The sequence below is a fragment of the Somniosus microcephalus genome, chromosome 3, assembly GCF_052327205.1.
Source record: "Somniosus microcephalus isolate GS21.2 chromosome 3, FLI_Smic_1.0, whole genome shotgun sequence".
NCBI classification, from domain to species: Eukaryota; Metazoa; Chordata; class Chondrichthyes; order Squaliformes; family Somniosidae; genus Somniosus; species Somniosus microcephalus.
Window position 1 is genome coordinate 333,317,760 of NC_140989.1, and position 17,572 is coordinate 333,335,331.

The following is a 17,572-nucleotide window of genomic DNA, read 5'->3' on the forward strand; positions in this document are numbered from 1 at the left end:
TAACATAACAAAATGAAACTATAAATACAGTTATTCGCGGTTCATTTTCTAAACTGTAGTTTAGGGTTTGGAAGGCGGAACGTTTTTGCTGGGACGCGGTTTCCTCCGAGCCGTGTGATGTGCATGGAGGCAGGCAAGATGGCGGCGGTGCGGGAGCTTTGGTCTTTCTCAAACCGGGCCCTGGCCGTCAGGAGCCGCTGTCACCTCCCACTGGGGCTCGGCGTGGTCTCTAACCAGCTCCGCACATTCTCCATGTCCGGCATTTTAAATCGGGCCGAGAAGGAACAGGAGCTGCAGGAAAATCCCTTTTACAGCAATTACCAGACCAAGATCCAGGAGCTGCGGAGGTGAGAGAGGAGCGGTTGTCATCCTGCTGTGATTTAATATATCATTTGCGTCCGCGTGTTTGAACTAATCCCAGACTGTGTCACTCAGAGCTGTTACCAGCCCTGGCACCATGAATGGTGTGTGCCCAGCCAGAGACCTTTCTGTGGCAACGCTCAGGAAAGCGTGCAGATGTGATGCGAGCCCGTTGCTGGAACTGCATGTTTATCAGTTTCAAAACGAAAAGTCTTTGCATTTGCAAGTAGAGGCTGTTTTCTGAAACTGCACCAACGTAAGAATACTGACAGTATCCCAACAAACAACTTGCATTTATATACCACCTTGTTCCTTATATTGGTCTGGATTTTGCGGTCAGCGGTAAAGGGATGGCGCTTGCCGCTGACCTCGAAGAAGAAGAAGAAAGCTGCCCACAAAGATTTAGCGGGCTTTGTGGCGTCGATTTTTCCCTTTCCTACATAACTTTCCATCTGACACCATCTATAGGGTATCTGCAGGAACAGTTAAATCGTCAAACAGGCTAAGCAGCCAATCAGATTGAAGAACTAGCACTGATTTTCATTATTCTTTACTCATTTTACAGAAAACAAAATAAAGATTGGGGCATACACATGGGTTTAAGGGAGGAGAAATATCATAAACAAACTTTAAATTTTTTAAATCTTTGGATTTTTTATGGAATGGAGGGAATGACACTCCAAAATTATAAAATTAGTTTTACAGGGCCAGAGAGGTTGTTCAGTAATTATGACTCGATACATGTTAAAAACTCAGTTACACCTCATTCAACAAGGCTTAACTTTTTGAATGGATTTTAAAGTGAGACTAGTGTGAAAAAAGTTGACGTTCATGTCAAATCACTGATTGTGTTGATTGCATCTGTGAAGACTGTAACAGCGCACCCTGTAGAGCAGGGTATCACATACAGCAACTTCCAGATTTCCATGTTTAACTGCGCATGTGCGGACACCAGAAGTTGCTGTCAGTTTTACACAGTAATGACAGCGAGTGCTGACAGTTCTTCCGTCATTATAACTGTAAATTCTGGGCCAATATGTTATAATAGCTGGTTCAAGTTTGGATGGGTTATTACATAGAGCTACATAGAATCTACAGCAGAAAAACAGGTAATTTGGCCAACCTCGCCAATGCTGGTGTTTATATTCCACACGACCCTCCTCCCATTCTAATGGCCTCTTCCCACCCAGCCCCCATATTCCTCTATTCTCTTCTCTTTCACGTATGCATTAAGCCTCCCCTAAATGCAAATATTTTTATATTCTAGGACCAAACCAGATGAGTATGAGGTTCTTATGGCAAAGAAAGAAGAGGTTAAGAGGCACCCATTAGGACGTTCAAAACAGGGCGAGTTTATCAAACTCATGGAAGAGAAGGCAAGAATCTGTATAATTTTCATTATTAAAATATGTTGTGCCTGAATTGTATTAAAAAGAAACTCTCCTCGTCAACACCCCATATAAATTCAATCATTTATTGCAATGCTTTCTTGCATCCTTTTTTGTTTGGGTGTGAGTTCTATGTCGTTCTGGTTTTTTTTTTCTTTTGAACATTTATTGTAGTGTGGATACTACTGGAGAACTGCCTGGTTTGAATTACTGAGTGTGACAGTGCAAGGGAGTCCCATAAGCTCCATCACCAAAGTACCCTGTATTAGCTATCATGCTATACAAGTGTCTTGTCTTTTTAAGGGCCTATGAAACTGGGTGGGGGGTGGGGGTAACTTTCCTTAGTGCTTATCCCATTCCAGGGACATAACTTCAGCAGAAACCCTCTTTATACGTGTAAATGCAATGGCAGAGCGGGAGAAGCCCTGAGGAAATTCAGTGATTATGTTCTAAAATGTCAGTTATTTTAGAGTTAGAAACCTAATTACTTTTAAAAGCAAAAGTAATTAAATCAGTAAGTACCCACTTCTTAGATTTCTATATATAATTTTCTACTGAAAATTTGATAAATATTTAATGTGAGGTCTTTCAAATATATCTTTTGTGACTGCAGTAAGTCAGTGAAACATTTTTAATGGAAGCCTTTTGTCTTTTTGCTAAGCTACTGTTGTAGTTTTATTGGCTCATAAGAATTAGGAGTAGGAGTAGGCCATAATGCCCTTTGAGCCTGCTCCGCCATTCAGTAAGATCATGGCTGATCTTCGACCTCAACTCCACTTTCCCGCCAAATCCCCATATCCCTTTATTCCCCTAGAGTCCAAAATTCTATCTATCGACGCCGTGAATATATTCAAAGACTGCGTTTCCACAGCCCTTTCGGGTTTGAGTGAAGAAATTCCTCTTCATCTCAGTCTTAAATGGCCTACCCCTTATCCTGAGACTATGCCCCCTAGTTCTAGACTCTCCAGCCAGGGAAACAACCTCAGTGTCTACACTGTCAATCCCCCTCAGAATCTTGTATGTTTCAATGAGATCACCTCTCATTCTTCTAAACTCCAGAGAGTATAGGCTCAATCTCTCCTCATAGGACAACCCTCTCATCCCAGGAATCAATCTAGTGAACCTTCATTCCACCGCCTCTAAGGCATGTATGTCCTTTCTCAGATAAGGAGGCCAAAACTGTGTGCAGTACTCCAGGTGTGGTCTCACCAAAGCACTGTAAACTCTAGTAAGACTTCCTTTTCATAAAACCATGATAAAAACACGATTTCCCTTTCATAAAACCATGTTACCACTTCCTTACTCTTGTACTCCAGCCCCCTTGCAATAAAGGCCAACATCCATTTGCCTTCCTAATTGCCTGCTGTACTTGCATGCTAGCTTTCTGTGTTTTCTGCACGAAGACACCTAAATCTCTCTGAACACCAACATTTAATAGTTTCACACCATTAAAAAAATATTCTGTTTTTCTATTCTTCCTACCAAAGTGAATAACCTCACATTTCCCCACATTACACTCCATCTGCCACCTTATTGCCCACTCACTTAACCTGTCCATATCCCTTTACAGGCTCTTTGTGTCCTCCTCACAGCTTACTTTCCCACCTAGCTTTGTATACATTGCACTTGGTCCCTTCATCTAAGTCATTAATATAGATTGTAAATAGCTGAGGCCCAAGCACTGATCCTTGCGGCATCCCACTAGTTACAGGCTGCCAACCTGAAAATTACCCGTTTATCCCTACTCTCTGTTTTCTGTCTGTTAACCAATCCTCTATCCATGCTAATATATTACCCTCAACCCCCATGAGCTATTATCTTGCGTAGCAACCTTTTATGTGGCACCTTATCGAATGCCATTTGGAAATCCAAATATACTACATCCACTGGTTTCCCCTTTGTCTACCCTGTTGGTTACGTCCTCAAAAAACTCTAATAAATTTGTTAAACGTGATTTCCCTTTCATAAAATCATGTTGACTCTGCCTAATCATATTATGATTTGCTAAGTGTCCTGTTACCACTTCCTTAATAACATTATTACAGGCATCAATCCATGGAAGAATGAAAATTGTTTCGGTGCAATTTCTGGGAATTGCCATTATTAAGTCAGGACCAGTCATGATTATCGATGTGAAATCAATTGGAAACATGATCTATGCTGCACTATTTCACTATGCCCAGATTTTGCGGTCAGCGGTAAAGGACAGCACTCGCTGACAGCTGCCCAGAGTTTTCGCAGGCTTTTACATGGAGACTTGCTGTCATTGGGCATCTGGTCTAGCGCGGCACCCTCTACAGGAGATCTGAGGCATGTGGGAATAGGTCAAGCAACAGCGTGTCTCTTCAGCCAATCAGATTAAAGAATCCTCACTGAGACACGCAGAGTCTAAACTAGGAAGTAAAAAGAAAAGAAAGACTTGCATTTATATAGCGCTTTACACGACCACTGGACATCCCAAAGCACTTTACAGCCAATAAAGTACTTTTTTCTTGAAGTGTAGTCACTGTTGTAATGTAGGAAACACGGTAGCCAATTTGTGCACAGCAAGCTCCCATAAACAGCAAGATGACCAGATAATCTGTTTTAGTGTTGATTGAGGGATAAATATTGGCCAGGACACCGGGGATAACACCCCTGCTCTTCTTTGAAATAGTGCCATAGGATTTTTTTGTCCACCTGAGAGAGCAGACAGAACCTCGGTTTAACGTCTCATCTGAAAGATGGCACCTCTGACAGTGCAGCAGTGGAGTGTCAGCCTAGATTTTTGTGCTCAAGACCCTGGAGTGGGACTTGAACCCACAACCTTCTGACTCAGAGGCGAGGATGCTACCAACTGAGCGAATTAGAGAGGGAAATAAATGTGGGATTATTATGAGAGATAAAAAGACAGACAGAAAAAGTAAAAAAAATTTACATTAAAAAAAAAACCCCAACACTAGTTAAATTCTGAAGGAATAAGACTCCACACTTGTAAAATTAAATTTTCAGTGCCACAGAGGTTGATTGGCCGTAATTATCACGCCATTAAAGATTTACTTGCACCTGAATGCACCAGCTCTAACTTTTTCTGGTGTGTTTAGTGGGTAAGTACCACAACTTCACGCCCTTACATGGATTTCAATGCCAAGTCTATTGGCGAGGTACCAGTGTAGCGCAGTCTGTGGCGGAGTAGGGCACATTGGACCGCAACGTCTGTATTTCTGTGTTTAAGTGCGCATGTGCGAACTCCAGAAATTGCTGTCCGACTTATTCCATAATAACGGTGAGCGCTGTTAACCTACCGCTATTCTCAACGCAAAATCCGGGCCTATTATTTTTGCTCTCTTAGGAAATCTTCTAATTGAGGCCCTCTAGTGGCAATCACTGCAGCTTTACAAACTACCTTGTAACAAGATTGCTTCTACAGTATTTGGATTCAAAATATAAATTTTAGAATGTGATTTTAGTTATGACTATTTGGATGGGTCAGTTCTATGCTCAGGTTTTCATAAACCCTCTACCAGGTTAACTTACCACACCAGGACCGAGAGAGACAAAACATTTTTGGTCCACTGAATGTGGAGAGGCCATCTCCAGTTCACAAACATTTTGCTTTACAGTTATCTCACAGCAGCACCTAGTGATAAGTTTCTCAAATGCAATGCAGACTTCATACATGAACATTAATTTTGGAATTATGAACAAATTATTTATGAATAATTTGTATTGTGTTCATTGAACTTGCCTGCCTTTTTAAGTGGAGGGTGTGATTAAATAGAAAGTGTGAAATTAAACCAATGATCAGTCTCACAGAAGCATTTGAAGGTTCATTTAATTAAATACCAGATGCCTGGATTTGAATAGGAGAATGTCATTGAGTGCAGTTGGGGTCGTTGTAAAATGCTCAAAGACTTGACTATATTTCTTAAGGCTAAAGGGATCAAGGGATATGGGAGAAAGCAGGGACAGGGTACTGAATTTGGATGATCAGCCATGATCTCATTAAATGGCGGAGCAGGCTCGAGGGGCCGAATGGTCTACTCCTGCTCCTATCTTCTATGTTTCTATGTTAGATGGTGCTTGGTCCTGGGATGGCCAGAACCTGATTGAGTTATTTTGTTGTATGCTAATTTGTGTTTCTTTCATAGTCAGCAAAACTAGGTGAAAGAGCATCTGGAAAGAGAATTGGTTTCAATAAGGATAAGGTAAGAGGTGTCTGTTCCCCTGAAGCTCTGTTCCATATAGAATTACAGATAATTGGCAGTTAATAATGAGGCTGCAGTTTATTAGAGAAGTTCAGATATTGCTGTCCTGCTTGATGAGCTTGCTTGAACCATGAGATTAAATTGCAGCCTTTCAGTAATTTTTTTGATAATACTTTGGCTCAATACAGTGAAAACGATAATAGTTAAAACTGGCACTGTGAGAAACCTGAAACTGTTTTGATCTCATTATTGCAGAATAATGCAAGGGGTTCTTGTGCGGTTAGATTAAGGAGATCATTTTGCAGTTGTAAATCTGAATTGGATTGCTGTTGAATCAATATCAATGCTGTGATTGTCTGTCTCCGAGTGTTAAGCACCTGGCATGCTTGCGAACAATATGGGGTTTTGAATTTTCCTCACTCCATGATGAATAGAAAGGAGCTGCTTTCCAGAGGAAGACGGAAACATTCTCACGGCTCTAGTGCACTTCCTAGCAGCTGTTTATAGACCAGCAGAGATTTTCGCATAGTTTGCCTTGCCCTATCAACCAGGGAATGATGTACAGCTCAGCGAGAAAGATAAGGAAGATTTTTTTTTTAAAAACAGCTTGAACTACTGTTAAGTTAGCAAATCTGCTTTCTGTTGAATCAGGATTCTCCATTTCTTTCTTGATGCTTCAACCAAGATCTCCTTCAGTTTGCCAGATGATCTGTTCCATAAACTGTCAGCCGCAAGTGTGAAGTACTTGCTCCTGATTACTATGTGTAAATATAAATCAACATTTCCAACTTCAATAGCCTTCATTATTTTTCCTTTGCTGAGTTGATTTGTCTCTGAGGTTTGTTGAATCTTTTGATTTATTCTTGTTTTAGACGCTTCATTCAATTCTCAATCTGGATATGGTGAAAGAAAAAACTCCCGATGAAATAGGACAGGTCAGTATTTAAATTAAGAAATCAGATTTTAAAAATAAAGCTCCAATCACTTTATCAAAGCCATTTATTAACAAGCTTCATGTTTCTTATTTTGATGGCACACGTTGACCATTATTAACCTAACCACCATTATAGAAGGAAATAGACTTTAAAAGGATCAAGAAGAATGCGCCCAGCTTTTGTAACTTCCAGGCATGTTTACTAGACTGAAATGAATAGTCTAACATGTATGTTTTATTGTGCGTGATTTGGTGGGAGCAAGGTATAACTTTGCTCCGCCATTAGAAAAATCAAGCTGCTTACTTACAAATAGCAACTTATTTACTGTAAAATAACTTTCAGCTTGCATCAGCAGATTGCTTGAAGCAAAGAATGTTTTTTCATTTGAAATATTTGTGCATTTTCAGGCTGCATTTACACTACAACTCTAGTATAGGTGCGAAGCAGATTCACTTTTCTGCAGCACTGAAGTTGGAGTGTAAATATTGCTCTGAATCTGGAGTGATGTGGAATGGGAGGGTAGTGGAAATGTGGAACTCTCCCCAAAGGCTGGATGTTGGGTCAATTAAAATTTTCAAGACCGAGTTCAATAGTTTTGTTATACAGGTAGACTATCCTTTATCCGAAAATTTCAGATTTTGGAAGGGGGGTCGGCGGGGGGTCGTGCGCACGACCCCCCGCCCCCCGCCGACCCCCCCCCCCCCCCGCCGGCCCCGACCCCCGCCGGACCCCCCCGGCGCGGACCCCCGCCGACCCCCCCCCCCGCCGACCCCCCCCCCGCCGGCCCCGACCCCCGCCGGACCCCCCCGGCGCGGACCCCCGCCGACCCCCCCCGCCGGCGCCGACCCCGACCCCCGCCGACTTGGGGTCGGGGCCGGCGAGGGTCCGCGGGGGGGGCCGGCGGGGGGTCGTGCGCACGACTTACGCTGGACGAAAAAACCTTCGGTTTTTAGAGGGTTTCGGTTTTCGGAAGTTCGGATAAAGGGTAGTCTACCTGTATAAGGATATCAAGGGATATGTAGCAAAGATGGGTAAATGAGGTTGAGGTGCAGATCAGCCATGATCTAATTAAATGGTGGAACAAGCTTGAGGGACTGAATGGTCTACTCCTGTTCCTATGATTCCCTGAAGGAGGCAGTCTCTCTCCACTCAGTGACTCTATTAACACTACAAATTCCTGGAGTAAGATCAATTGCAGTGCAACCTTGCATTTGAGGTGGACAAAGATTATAGCTAAGCTTCAGCAGTATATTTTATGGGGTTCCTCAGAGTGTCTATTTAATTAACAATAGTAGTAGGGCATGTTCCTGTGTGATAGGCAATTACAATCCTGTAGTTAGACTATTTTGTAACACCATTTGTTGCAAATATGCAAATTCTGGCTAGTCGACTTTGATTCAACAGCAACTACAACGACTTGCATTTATATAGCACCTTTAACGTAGTAAACATGCCAGGGTGCTTCACAGGAATACTAACGAACAAAATTTGGCACTGAGCCACACAAGGCGATATTAGGACAGATGATCAAAAGCCTGGTCAAAGAGTTAGGTTTTACAGACGAAAGAGTTGGAGCATTATTACAAAATATTTTGTGGCAGTTGGAACCACTGTTATATACAAACAAAGCAAATATTCTTCTTTTAATGACATAATGAAGACCATCTAATGGCGCTAGAAGTGAATTGCAACTGAAAAGTTACTATAGTTGCCCTCCTCTTTTAGGAAGATAGGAATTGCTAGACGAAGAAAGACCAAGGTCCCATCTAGTTTGTCTTCTACCATCCTGGTAGTCGCATGGTACAACGATAATGGAATTGTTGACCAATCATAGACCCTGACATGATGTGAGAAAAGCTCAGTGGTGGAGAGCTTTGGGAATCATGGGTCCAAAGTCACCTGTTCCTCCCAAGTATGCTACACTTACCACATGTCATGTCATAATATAAATCTTTTTCTTCCAGTCTTTTGTTTTTAATTTGGGTGACCACAATATATGCACAAACTCACATACGCGTCATGACCCTGAAACAAACTTTCTTTTCCCCAATTCTCACTCCTTTTCACCTAAAGGAAGCAATTCATGCTGGCACAAGTTCGCTAGGCGCTGATCACGTTCTGTTATCTTGGCCAAATGACTGTTCTTCATACATGAGCCTCGACAGTGAGTGTTGATGGTTTGTTTCACTGCCAAGCCTGATCCTCTCCTCAACCCACATCCAAATGCACGATTTCCAGCAAGAATCAATAGATAGCAGTCTCGGCGGGGGGGGGGGGGGTTGCTCTCTCCCTAGCCCAGGATTACTAAAGCTAATTGAAGTGCAGTGCTCCTACTGTCACCTCAACTGAGATGAGCTTAATCCATCACAGGCTGGGACCAGATCTTCTTTTTGGTCTGATAACTTAGTTATACAATTCCTTTGCGTAGGAAAACATTTATACCCTGCAACATTTTACCCTTTTCAGATTTAAATATCCTATTGTCTTCCTGTATTTTTTGTTTCATTTGGACTGTTTAATTGATGAATGTGAATATGCCCATTGGGCCAGTTTCTGATACTGGGTATAAGTGTGTGTGTGTGATGTGTGGAGGAAGGGCTGGAAAGTTGTGTGTTTATGAGTTTGACTGTTGAAAAAGAGCATTTGCTTGTTTCAAAAATTGTTTAAACCTTGGAAATGTCCTTGATGTGCTCCATTCATATTTTTCAGATTTGGAATCAGTATTTTGCTTCGAAGAATACTATCTCTGCAATAATTCCTGTGAGTATGGCTTTGATTTAAGGATTATGAGATAAATGATTGTTTTTAGCTTTTAAAATTGCAATTTTTTTTTAATAGTTTTTTTTCTTAAAAGGGTGCAACATTTGATCTGATGCACAGCAGGTCACAGAAATGCCCCACCGTGAGTAAACTATACTGTTCAATGTCAATGTATTGGGATCTGTGTGTTGTAAAATAATATTTGACCGTGCGCAGTTGAGTTGTGGAAAAATAATTTAACACGTGTTCTGCATGTTGCTTTAGTGGAAATCTTGTTTGTGCTTCATATATTTGTGAGCTGCAAGCATTCAATTTGTCAAAATGATCACAAATATATTAAGGCTTGCATATTGCAGGCACTTCTCATAACTAACACTTGTTTCCTGTAACACTTTCCTGAGATTATATTTCAGTCACACTTTTTCTGGCACGCTATTTCTTTCTCACCTGCCTGTCGCACTTTTTTGTTACAATTAAACTTACCTCTGAGTCCTCCAAGGTAGGTAGCACTGTTGCCTCTCAGACTGACGAGCTCTGTTTTCATAGTGCTACCTGCTTTGGAGTTGTTAAAAGTTGGACCTGTGGCCTGATGCTGTCTGCTCCTCTTGGCTGCCATTCCCTGCTCCTTGATAGCGGGGAGCGGAGGTGGGGTGGCTGAGGGTCTGTTTGCATGGGAGGTGAGTGATGGTGGGGATTTCTTAAAAAGGTTCGTCCGGCCGTGATCAGGGAAACGTATTATTTTCAGATAAAAAGGCTGTAGATGTTGAGACAATTGGAGCTTTCAAGACAGAGATCGAAATATTTTTGTTAGGTAAGGGCATCGAGGGCTATGGAGTTGAAGTGCAGATGAGCCATGATCTAATTGAATGACGGAGCAGGCCCGAGGGGCTCAATGGCCTATTTCTGTTCCTAATGTTCCAAACTCGGCAGAATCTATTTTGAATAATACAGGTTCCACAGGTCATTCCTGGGGAAATACTTTGCCATACTTGTGAGGAGTAAAAGGAATTAATTGTAGGAGGAAGGAAGGAAAAACTGAGGGAGGTGAAGAAAGCCTGAGCCTTGGGGCCCCAGGAAATAATAACACACACAGTAGGAGACTGTCCTGGGGATGGAGGGAGGAGGAAGGACAGTACATATGCAGCTGAGAAGGAACAAGATGGCAAAAATCAAACCATGTTAGTATTGATAAAAGTGAGTCGAGGACAGATGTGATTGGCTGGAGGGGAGAGTGGAGAAGAGAGAGAAAGACTGGAATTTCGAGGGAAGATTGGGATCGTCTATCAGACTAGCTTTGTTTTGTTTCTTGTCCAGATATGCAGGAGTGGTTTTCGAAGAGACTCACCAAATATGGGAAAAGTATTCAAGTCTAAGAATTACTTGGCACAAGAGAGGAAATCATGCTTTGTGATATCTAGCATTGGAGCAGATAGTGAGCCCAAGACATTGTGTAGGAGCAGTCCATTAATCAGGGAGCACTTTCCCTTTACATTTCTTCTCCATGATGCAGCCCTTCTCCGTGATGCAGCCCAAGTTCAAAACTTTGCTGTGTTTGGGTTCAGAGGTATGATCTTGTGTCCCAACCTCCTTGACACTTCAAAGAATCACATGACAAAAACCAATTCTCCAGTCTTGGTAATCAAATTCTAGAAGGGGTTCTGGTAGCAAGACTTCCCCTCTCTGAACTGTGTGGCTTGTCATTTATTGTTATATAAACTCAGGATTCTAAGCTGTACATTTTTAATCTGATCCATGCCAAAAAAAAAAATCTATAAGAAGCGAGAGTTTCTCATATAGTTCCTGCCGCTCATGTGTTTATAACTGTCTCTTGTTCTTTTCCAGTTCTTGTATGCTTTGCCAAGACAAGCAGGCTATGAGTTCTTTGTGGGTCAGTGGTCTGCGACTGAGCTTCACTTCTCCTCCTTAATAAATCTTCAGGTATGTAACTGAATGTGGAAGAGGAGCTCCTGAGTAATAAACTGATGTTGGAATAAGCACTTCTTTGGCAGTTCAGTGGTGCACTGTTGATGTGTTAACAATTACTCTTGGTAATGAAGCCTGCTTCTGTAGAACTTACCCTATCACTGTTGCTCAAAAGGGGTACCATATAGAACTTGCTCTCTTTAACACAGTGGCTCCCGAAGAGCACCTGGTGGGGTGGGTCTAATCTGTATTTTACATTGTGCATTTGCAACCTCTAGTGGTAGTTGGTCAGTACAAGACCAGTATAGAGAAGAGTTATAGTTTTACGGTATACGTCTGTACTGCTGATGGGTGAGACTTCGTACTGAAAGTCGAGACTGGTAAAATTAGCCTTGAGTAAATTCCATGATTTGTGCAATTCTTAGAAAATAAAAAAAAAAGCTGCATTGGAAAGCGCTTCAAAGATGTGTGAATCTCTGGACTTGAGTCTCACTCTCTCTGAATCTCTAAAATGTGTAATTTACTTTATAACACACTCCTAGGTATCTAGTGTCTGGCTTACTGTGTTTATGTATTTATATTATAAAGTAATCATAAACTTACAGGCTGTACATTAATGCTATTTTGAAAATAACTACAATGAAAACAGCATATCTGTGAATTTGTTTATAATTAGATCTCCTGTGGTGTTGCTTGAGGGTAATCTCTAGTCTGGACCAAAGTTGTGATGTTTAACTGCTAATTTAGCCTGTGCCTTTAAGGCCATTGTGTGATTGGACATCTTCAAAGGCTCTCCAGTGGCGTTGCTCACATTGTCTAGGGTTTAGCTGCTAATGAGTTCTGTCCCGTTTAAGGGTGCTGCTCAGGCACTCCCTTTGGGAATCCAGGTAATTGTAGCGTAATTCTTGAGGTAAATTGATGGTCAGTATTTTTGTAAATTTCAGGCTCCTGGTTTTTTTTTTAAAAATCGTTTTGCATTTGTAGCAAAGTGTAAAACTTTTATATACGACTTTTATATTTAGATGTATTTTGTGATCTGTTTAAGGGAAGAAACTTTATTTACAGCATCTTTTTTTTAAATGTAGCTACACACCCAACCTGCAGTTAACTGCTTTTACACACCTAGCTTAAAGTTGGAAGACACTAGACTTTGTTGTAACGTGCGCAGTGTCAGCCTCGCATAAAAAGGGTAATGGACGTCTATACATGAGACTAAACCTAACCTAACACTTTGTGGAGTGCCATGATTCCAAATATATTTTCTAAAATGCTGAAGATTTTGATGCACAAAAATATCACGTGATCCAGAAAAAATATACAAAAGGTCAAGCGATTACAACGTCTAATCACAATTTAACAATTGCAGCATTGCTGAGAAACCCAAACCGTCCTGATATTTTTTCTAAATTTCAACAGATTAGCAAAAATACAATATTTGACAATAGATAGATAAGCACGGATTTAACTGCTGCATTGCGCGTTAATGTTTGGTCAGCACTATTTACTTCTGTTCAGTAATGTTAGTGTTGGTTCAAATGTCGGTGCCTCTAATTCACGAGCTCTCAAACTTTTTCATGCCATGCCCTACCAAAAAAAAATTTGCAACTTCCTATGCCATACTAGCCACAGCAGGTGAATGCTAACATTTGGTATGTGTCTGCGTATTTTATGGTGTATTTCTCGTTATTCGCTGAGGAGGCAGATATGCACCTGCTCTGTGGTGCTTGCCTGCAGTTGGGGGGTGTGTGTCTCAGCAGTATTTGGGATGTGCAGAGGAAATCCTTGCAAAAAAACCCCATTATGGTTGCACTAAAGCATTATGTTTTATTTCCTTTGCTATGCCCTTTCTGTACAGACCATGCACCCCACTGTTCGAGAACCACGGGTGTAACTAGCTTCATGGGTCTCTTTCTGCTCTTTCCAATGATGTTTTTTCTTTGCCTTGCAGTCTTTGGGAGAGAATTCACCAAGCCAGCTTACAATATATCATTACCCTGATCTCCAGAAGGAGAAGGGCATTGTGCTTCTTACTGCAGAAATAGACACAACGTTTCTGGTAAGACATTTCCTTTTGCTACATAGTAATAGTAAACGTGTGGAATAAATCTCTCAAAAGTACAGTAGTGACTGCTGTGGCAATTAACTCCTTTCTGGATATTTGGCTGTGAGTGGAATTGTAAGTTATAGGGCTAAGTATAGATAGACATTTAGATGGAACACAACCACTAGGGATAGAATTATATTAAACTGATATATTGGAGTTTTGAATTTGATCTCTTTTCAGGGTTAAAGAGAAATGACCACCACTGCTCTTTGACTGTTGAATGTGGTATTCACCAAATGAGTAAATTACACATGCTGTGTTGGAAGGTCCCATACATAATGTTCATAAGCAGGGTTTTTAAAAAATGTGTTCATTACCTCCTGTATAATGGGTGTATCTGCATGCTGACTACTAAAGACAACCTGAAGCAGGAATAAGTGTTCTTGTTATACTCTTACTGTCTGATTCAACAGTGATCTCCCACAGATGGCGCTGTCCGCTATCTTGCAGAGCTGCACAGTATCAACCCTATTTATATTTATCCCTTTCACATAGAAAATCAGTTGGTGTGGACATTCACTCTAGGAGGAAACACATGAAAGTAGTCTCAGGGAGGACTTGCCCTCGATTTATTTTTTTTGCCCTTCTATGGGAAAGGGCCTAATTCACCATCCCTTGGCCACTTCAAACTCCAGTCTCTCAGTTGAGACTGGGTATGCTTCACAACGAGTGCAGCAGACAGTAATGCAAATCCACGCTGTACCACAGCAAATCAGTGTTTTAAAGAGAAATCAAAACTGTTGAAAGAAATAAAAGGAAAACTATAATAGAAATTAAAGATGAAAAGGACAAAACATTAAGATCTGATGTTTTATTGAGTTGTAACTGACATCTTCAGAAATAGCAAAACTACTAATTTAAGTTGTTTAACAATGGCAAAAGGCAGTGCTTTTAAATCAGCAAAAAATGTTGCAGATTGCAAATTAACAAAAATGTGAAGCTATTGCCTTTGTCACCCTAATTTACAGGCAGGCAGATATCGATGAGTTAACAAGAACTGCTGATTTGAACAATGGGCACTTGTAAAAGGGATAAATGTAAATGGTATGGAAAGGCTGCTTGCCCCTGTGGAAATATATCTCTGTTTGAATCATCCTTTTGGGGAGAAGAGGATGGAACCACCATCGGTCTTAAGTTTTCCGATCATAATGCAACGGTAACTTAAAATGAATGGGTTACTGACGGCATTACAATTGGAAAACCTAGGTCATACTTTTTAAATGGTGCCATTTACTGAACTTTGTGGTTCTGACTTACAGGGTGTACAAGAGGCGCAGTGTCTGGCCAATGAAGCACAACTCTTTTACGCCACAGACTGCCAAAAGACCTTCAATCTGGTGGAGACATTCAACCATAAACCCAGCGATTTCAAACACATATCAGTCATTGCTGAGATCGAGCAGCGTGGAATTGGAGGCACGTTGATGACAAATAGGAGCACAGAGACTTAGGACCTCTGTACCTTTTGTAGAAAAGGTTGAGAGGTTTAGTATCAATAAATCTGTGTGACCTTTGTCACGGACCTAGAAACGATGACACTGAAAGCCATACAGTGTACTTGACACTTTTATTGGCCAGTTTCTATGAACAACACTGTCTGGAACTAGGCTTTTCCAGAATCTAGGGATGATCCCCTATTACTTGAGACTGGCAACCCCTCACAGGGGAGTGTCTGAAGTTCAGAACTTTAAATGTGATAAACTGGTGCTTGACTTTGCAGAGTTTCAGATGAAGCTGAAGCACTACAGCATATAAGCAAGAAACTTGTTAAAACAAAAGTGTTTTAGTTTTTGGTAAGATTTTTTCTATGTGCTTGCTAGGTGCAGTAAAATCTTAAACGTGTTTATAAAGAACAGATTAAACATTTTGCTACACCTAGCACACAGAGGAAATGTGACAAGCAGCCACTCTAAACCTCGGCTAAATTGTTTATTTCCCATTCACACCCCAGTATGTATCATTGTTGGTCCACTGAGCAGGTGATCTGGTCTGGTCTCCCACATCTGATAGTACAGCTCTGTAATTCGATGCAAGGAAGTCTACATAAGTGGCCGCAGGAGTGCCTTTTTTCCCCCCCCATCTTCCCTATGGTAAAGCTCCTCAGTCCAGCATCTCCACTGTGAGGAATTGCAAGCATGAACCAGTGTCCTTCCAGAGCCTTTCTTCGACAGCACCTCCCAAACCCGCGACCTCTACCACCTAGAAGAACAAGGGCAGCAGACGCATGGGAACACCATCACCTCCAAGTCACACACCGTCCTAATGTTGAAATATATCACCGTTCCTTCATCGTCGCTGTGTCAAAATCCTGGAACTCCCTCTCTAACAGCACTGTGGGAGTACAGTCACAGCATGGACTACAACGGTTCAAGAAGGCAGATCACCACCACCTTCTCGAGGGCAATTAGTGATGGGCCTAAATGCTGGCCTTGCCAGCGACGCTCAGATCCCAGGAACTCCATGGCACTAGCTGTTGATGAATCACCTGTTGACTTGTAGATCCCTGCATTTTAAGAAGTTAACATTGGAACTGAATATACTAGATTGTAATGTGCATTTGACTATTTTAAACCAACAATCGGCCAATCACTCACAGCAATATTTGGAATTACAACTTGATTATTGTAGCACCATTTGAAAATATGTACAAAAGTAGTTTGTGTGTGTTTGTTTATATACATGCCAGTAAATCACTGATGTGCAATGTATTGAGAATGGCTAAATATCTTCTTTGACCATCCTGTGTGTCTGAGCTTTTTTCTAACCTAGGCCTGAGAAGTGAAAGGAGAGTGCTGTAACTAACTCTTGCCATTTCATTTCCATCAAAGAGAGATCCCTCACCTATGCAGATTGGATAAAGGTTTTAGTCCGAAGGCGAACATAAGAACATAAGAAATAGGAGCAGGAGTAGGCCAATCAGCCCCTCGAGCCTGCTCCGCCATTCAATAAGATTATGGCTGATCTGATCCTAACCGCCAATCTCTATCACAGAACTATCTCCTGAAACTAACCGCATTAGACACACGAAATAGGAGCAGGATCAGGCTACACGGCCCCTGGGCCCGCTCCGCTACCCACAGGGCCATGACCGATCCGAACCTAGACTCATGTCCAAATTCCTGCCCGCTCCCCGTAACCCTTAATTCCCTTTACTTCTAGGAAACTGTCTATTTCTGTTTTAAATTTATGTAATGATGTAGCTTCTACAGCTTTTTGGGGCAGCATATTCCATGGACCTACCTCCCTCTGAGTGAAGTAGTTCCTCCTCATCTCAGTTTTGAAAGAGCAGCCCCTTATTCTAAGACTATGCCCCCTAGTTCTAGTTTCACCCATCATCGGGAACATCCTCCCTGCATCCACCCGATCCAACCCCTTCACAATCTTATATGTTTCAATAAGATCGCCTCTCATTCTTCTCAACTCCAATGAGTAGAGCCCCAATCTACTCAACCTCTCCTCATATGTCCATCCCCTCATCCCCGGGATTAACCGAGTGAACCTTCTTTGTACTGACTTGAGAGCAAGTATGTCCTTTCTTAAGTATGGACACCAAAACTGTACGCAGTATTCCAGGTGCGGTCTCACCAATACCTTGTACAACTGAAGCAATACCTCCCTATTTTTATATTCTATCCCCCTAGCAATGAAAGCCAACATTCCATTGGCCTTCTTAATCACTTGCTGCACCTGCATACTAACCTTTTGAGTTTCGTGCACCAGGACCCCCAGATCCCTTTGTACTTCAGTACTTTCCACTTTCTTGCCATTAAGATAATAACTTGCTCTACGATTTTGCCTGCCAAAGTGCATAACCTCACACTTTCCAGTATTGTATTCCATCTGCCAAATCTCTGCCCACTTAGCCTGTCTATGTCCCCTTGCAGGTTTTTTATGTCCTCCTCACTCACTACTTTC

General features: G+C 41.6%; 1 protein-coding gene across 2 annotated transcripts; it reads left to right on the forward strand.

Moving 5' to 3' along the window:
• The first annotated feature begins 19 nt into the window (after positions 1–19).
• On the forward strand, positions 20–16,365 carry atpaf1 (ATP synthase mitochondrial F1 complex assembly factor 1). Of its 2 annotated transcripts, none has more exons than XM_085983180.1 (9): positions 20–347; positions 1,628–1,736; positions 5,879–5,935; positions 6,808–6,870; positions 9,580–9,630; positions 9,725–9,772; positions 11,473–11,568; positions 13,502–13,609; positions 14,917–16,365. In XM_085983180.1, the coding sequence occupies exons 1-9, from the start codon at positions 118–120 to the stop codon at positions 15,106–15,108; spliced, it is 954 nt and encodes a 317-aa protein (XP_085839306.1). In that variant the 5' UTR covers positions 20–117; the 3' UTR covers positions 15,109–16,365. The 2 variants fall into 2 exon arrangements, with proteins under 2 accessions (XP_085839306.1, XP_085839307.1); XM_085983181.1 differs by having other exon boundaries at positions 15,609–16,365.
• Positions 16,366–17,572: the final 1,207 nt, after the last annotated feature.

Excerpts from the sequence above, each read along its gene's own strand:
- atpaf1 (XM_085983180.1), top strand. The coding sequence starts at position 118 with ATGTGCATGGAGGCAGGCAAGATGGCGGCGGTGCGGGAGCTTTGGTCT. Across the intron at positions 1,737-5,878 it reads TCAAACTCATGGAAGAGAAG|TCAGCAAAACTAGGTGAAAG; the intron begins GCAAGAATCTGT and ends TTTCTTTCATAG. Across the intron at positions 9,631-9,724 it reads CTATCTCTGCAATAATTCCT|GGTGCAACATTTGATCTGAT; the intron begins GTGAGTATGGCT and ends TTTTCTTAAAAG.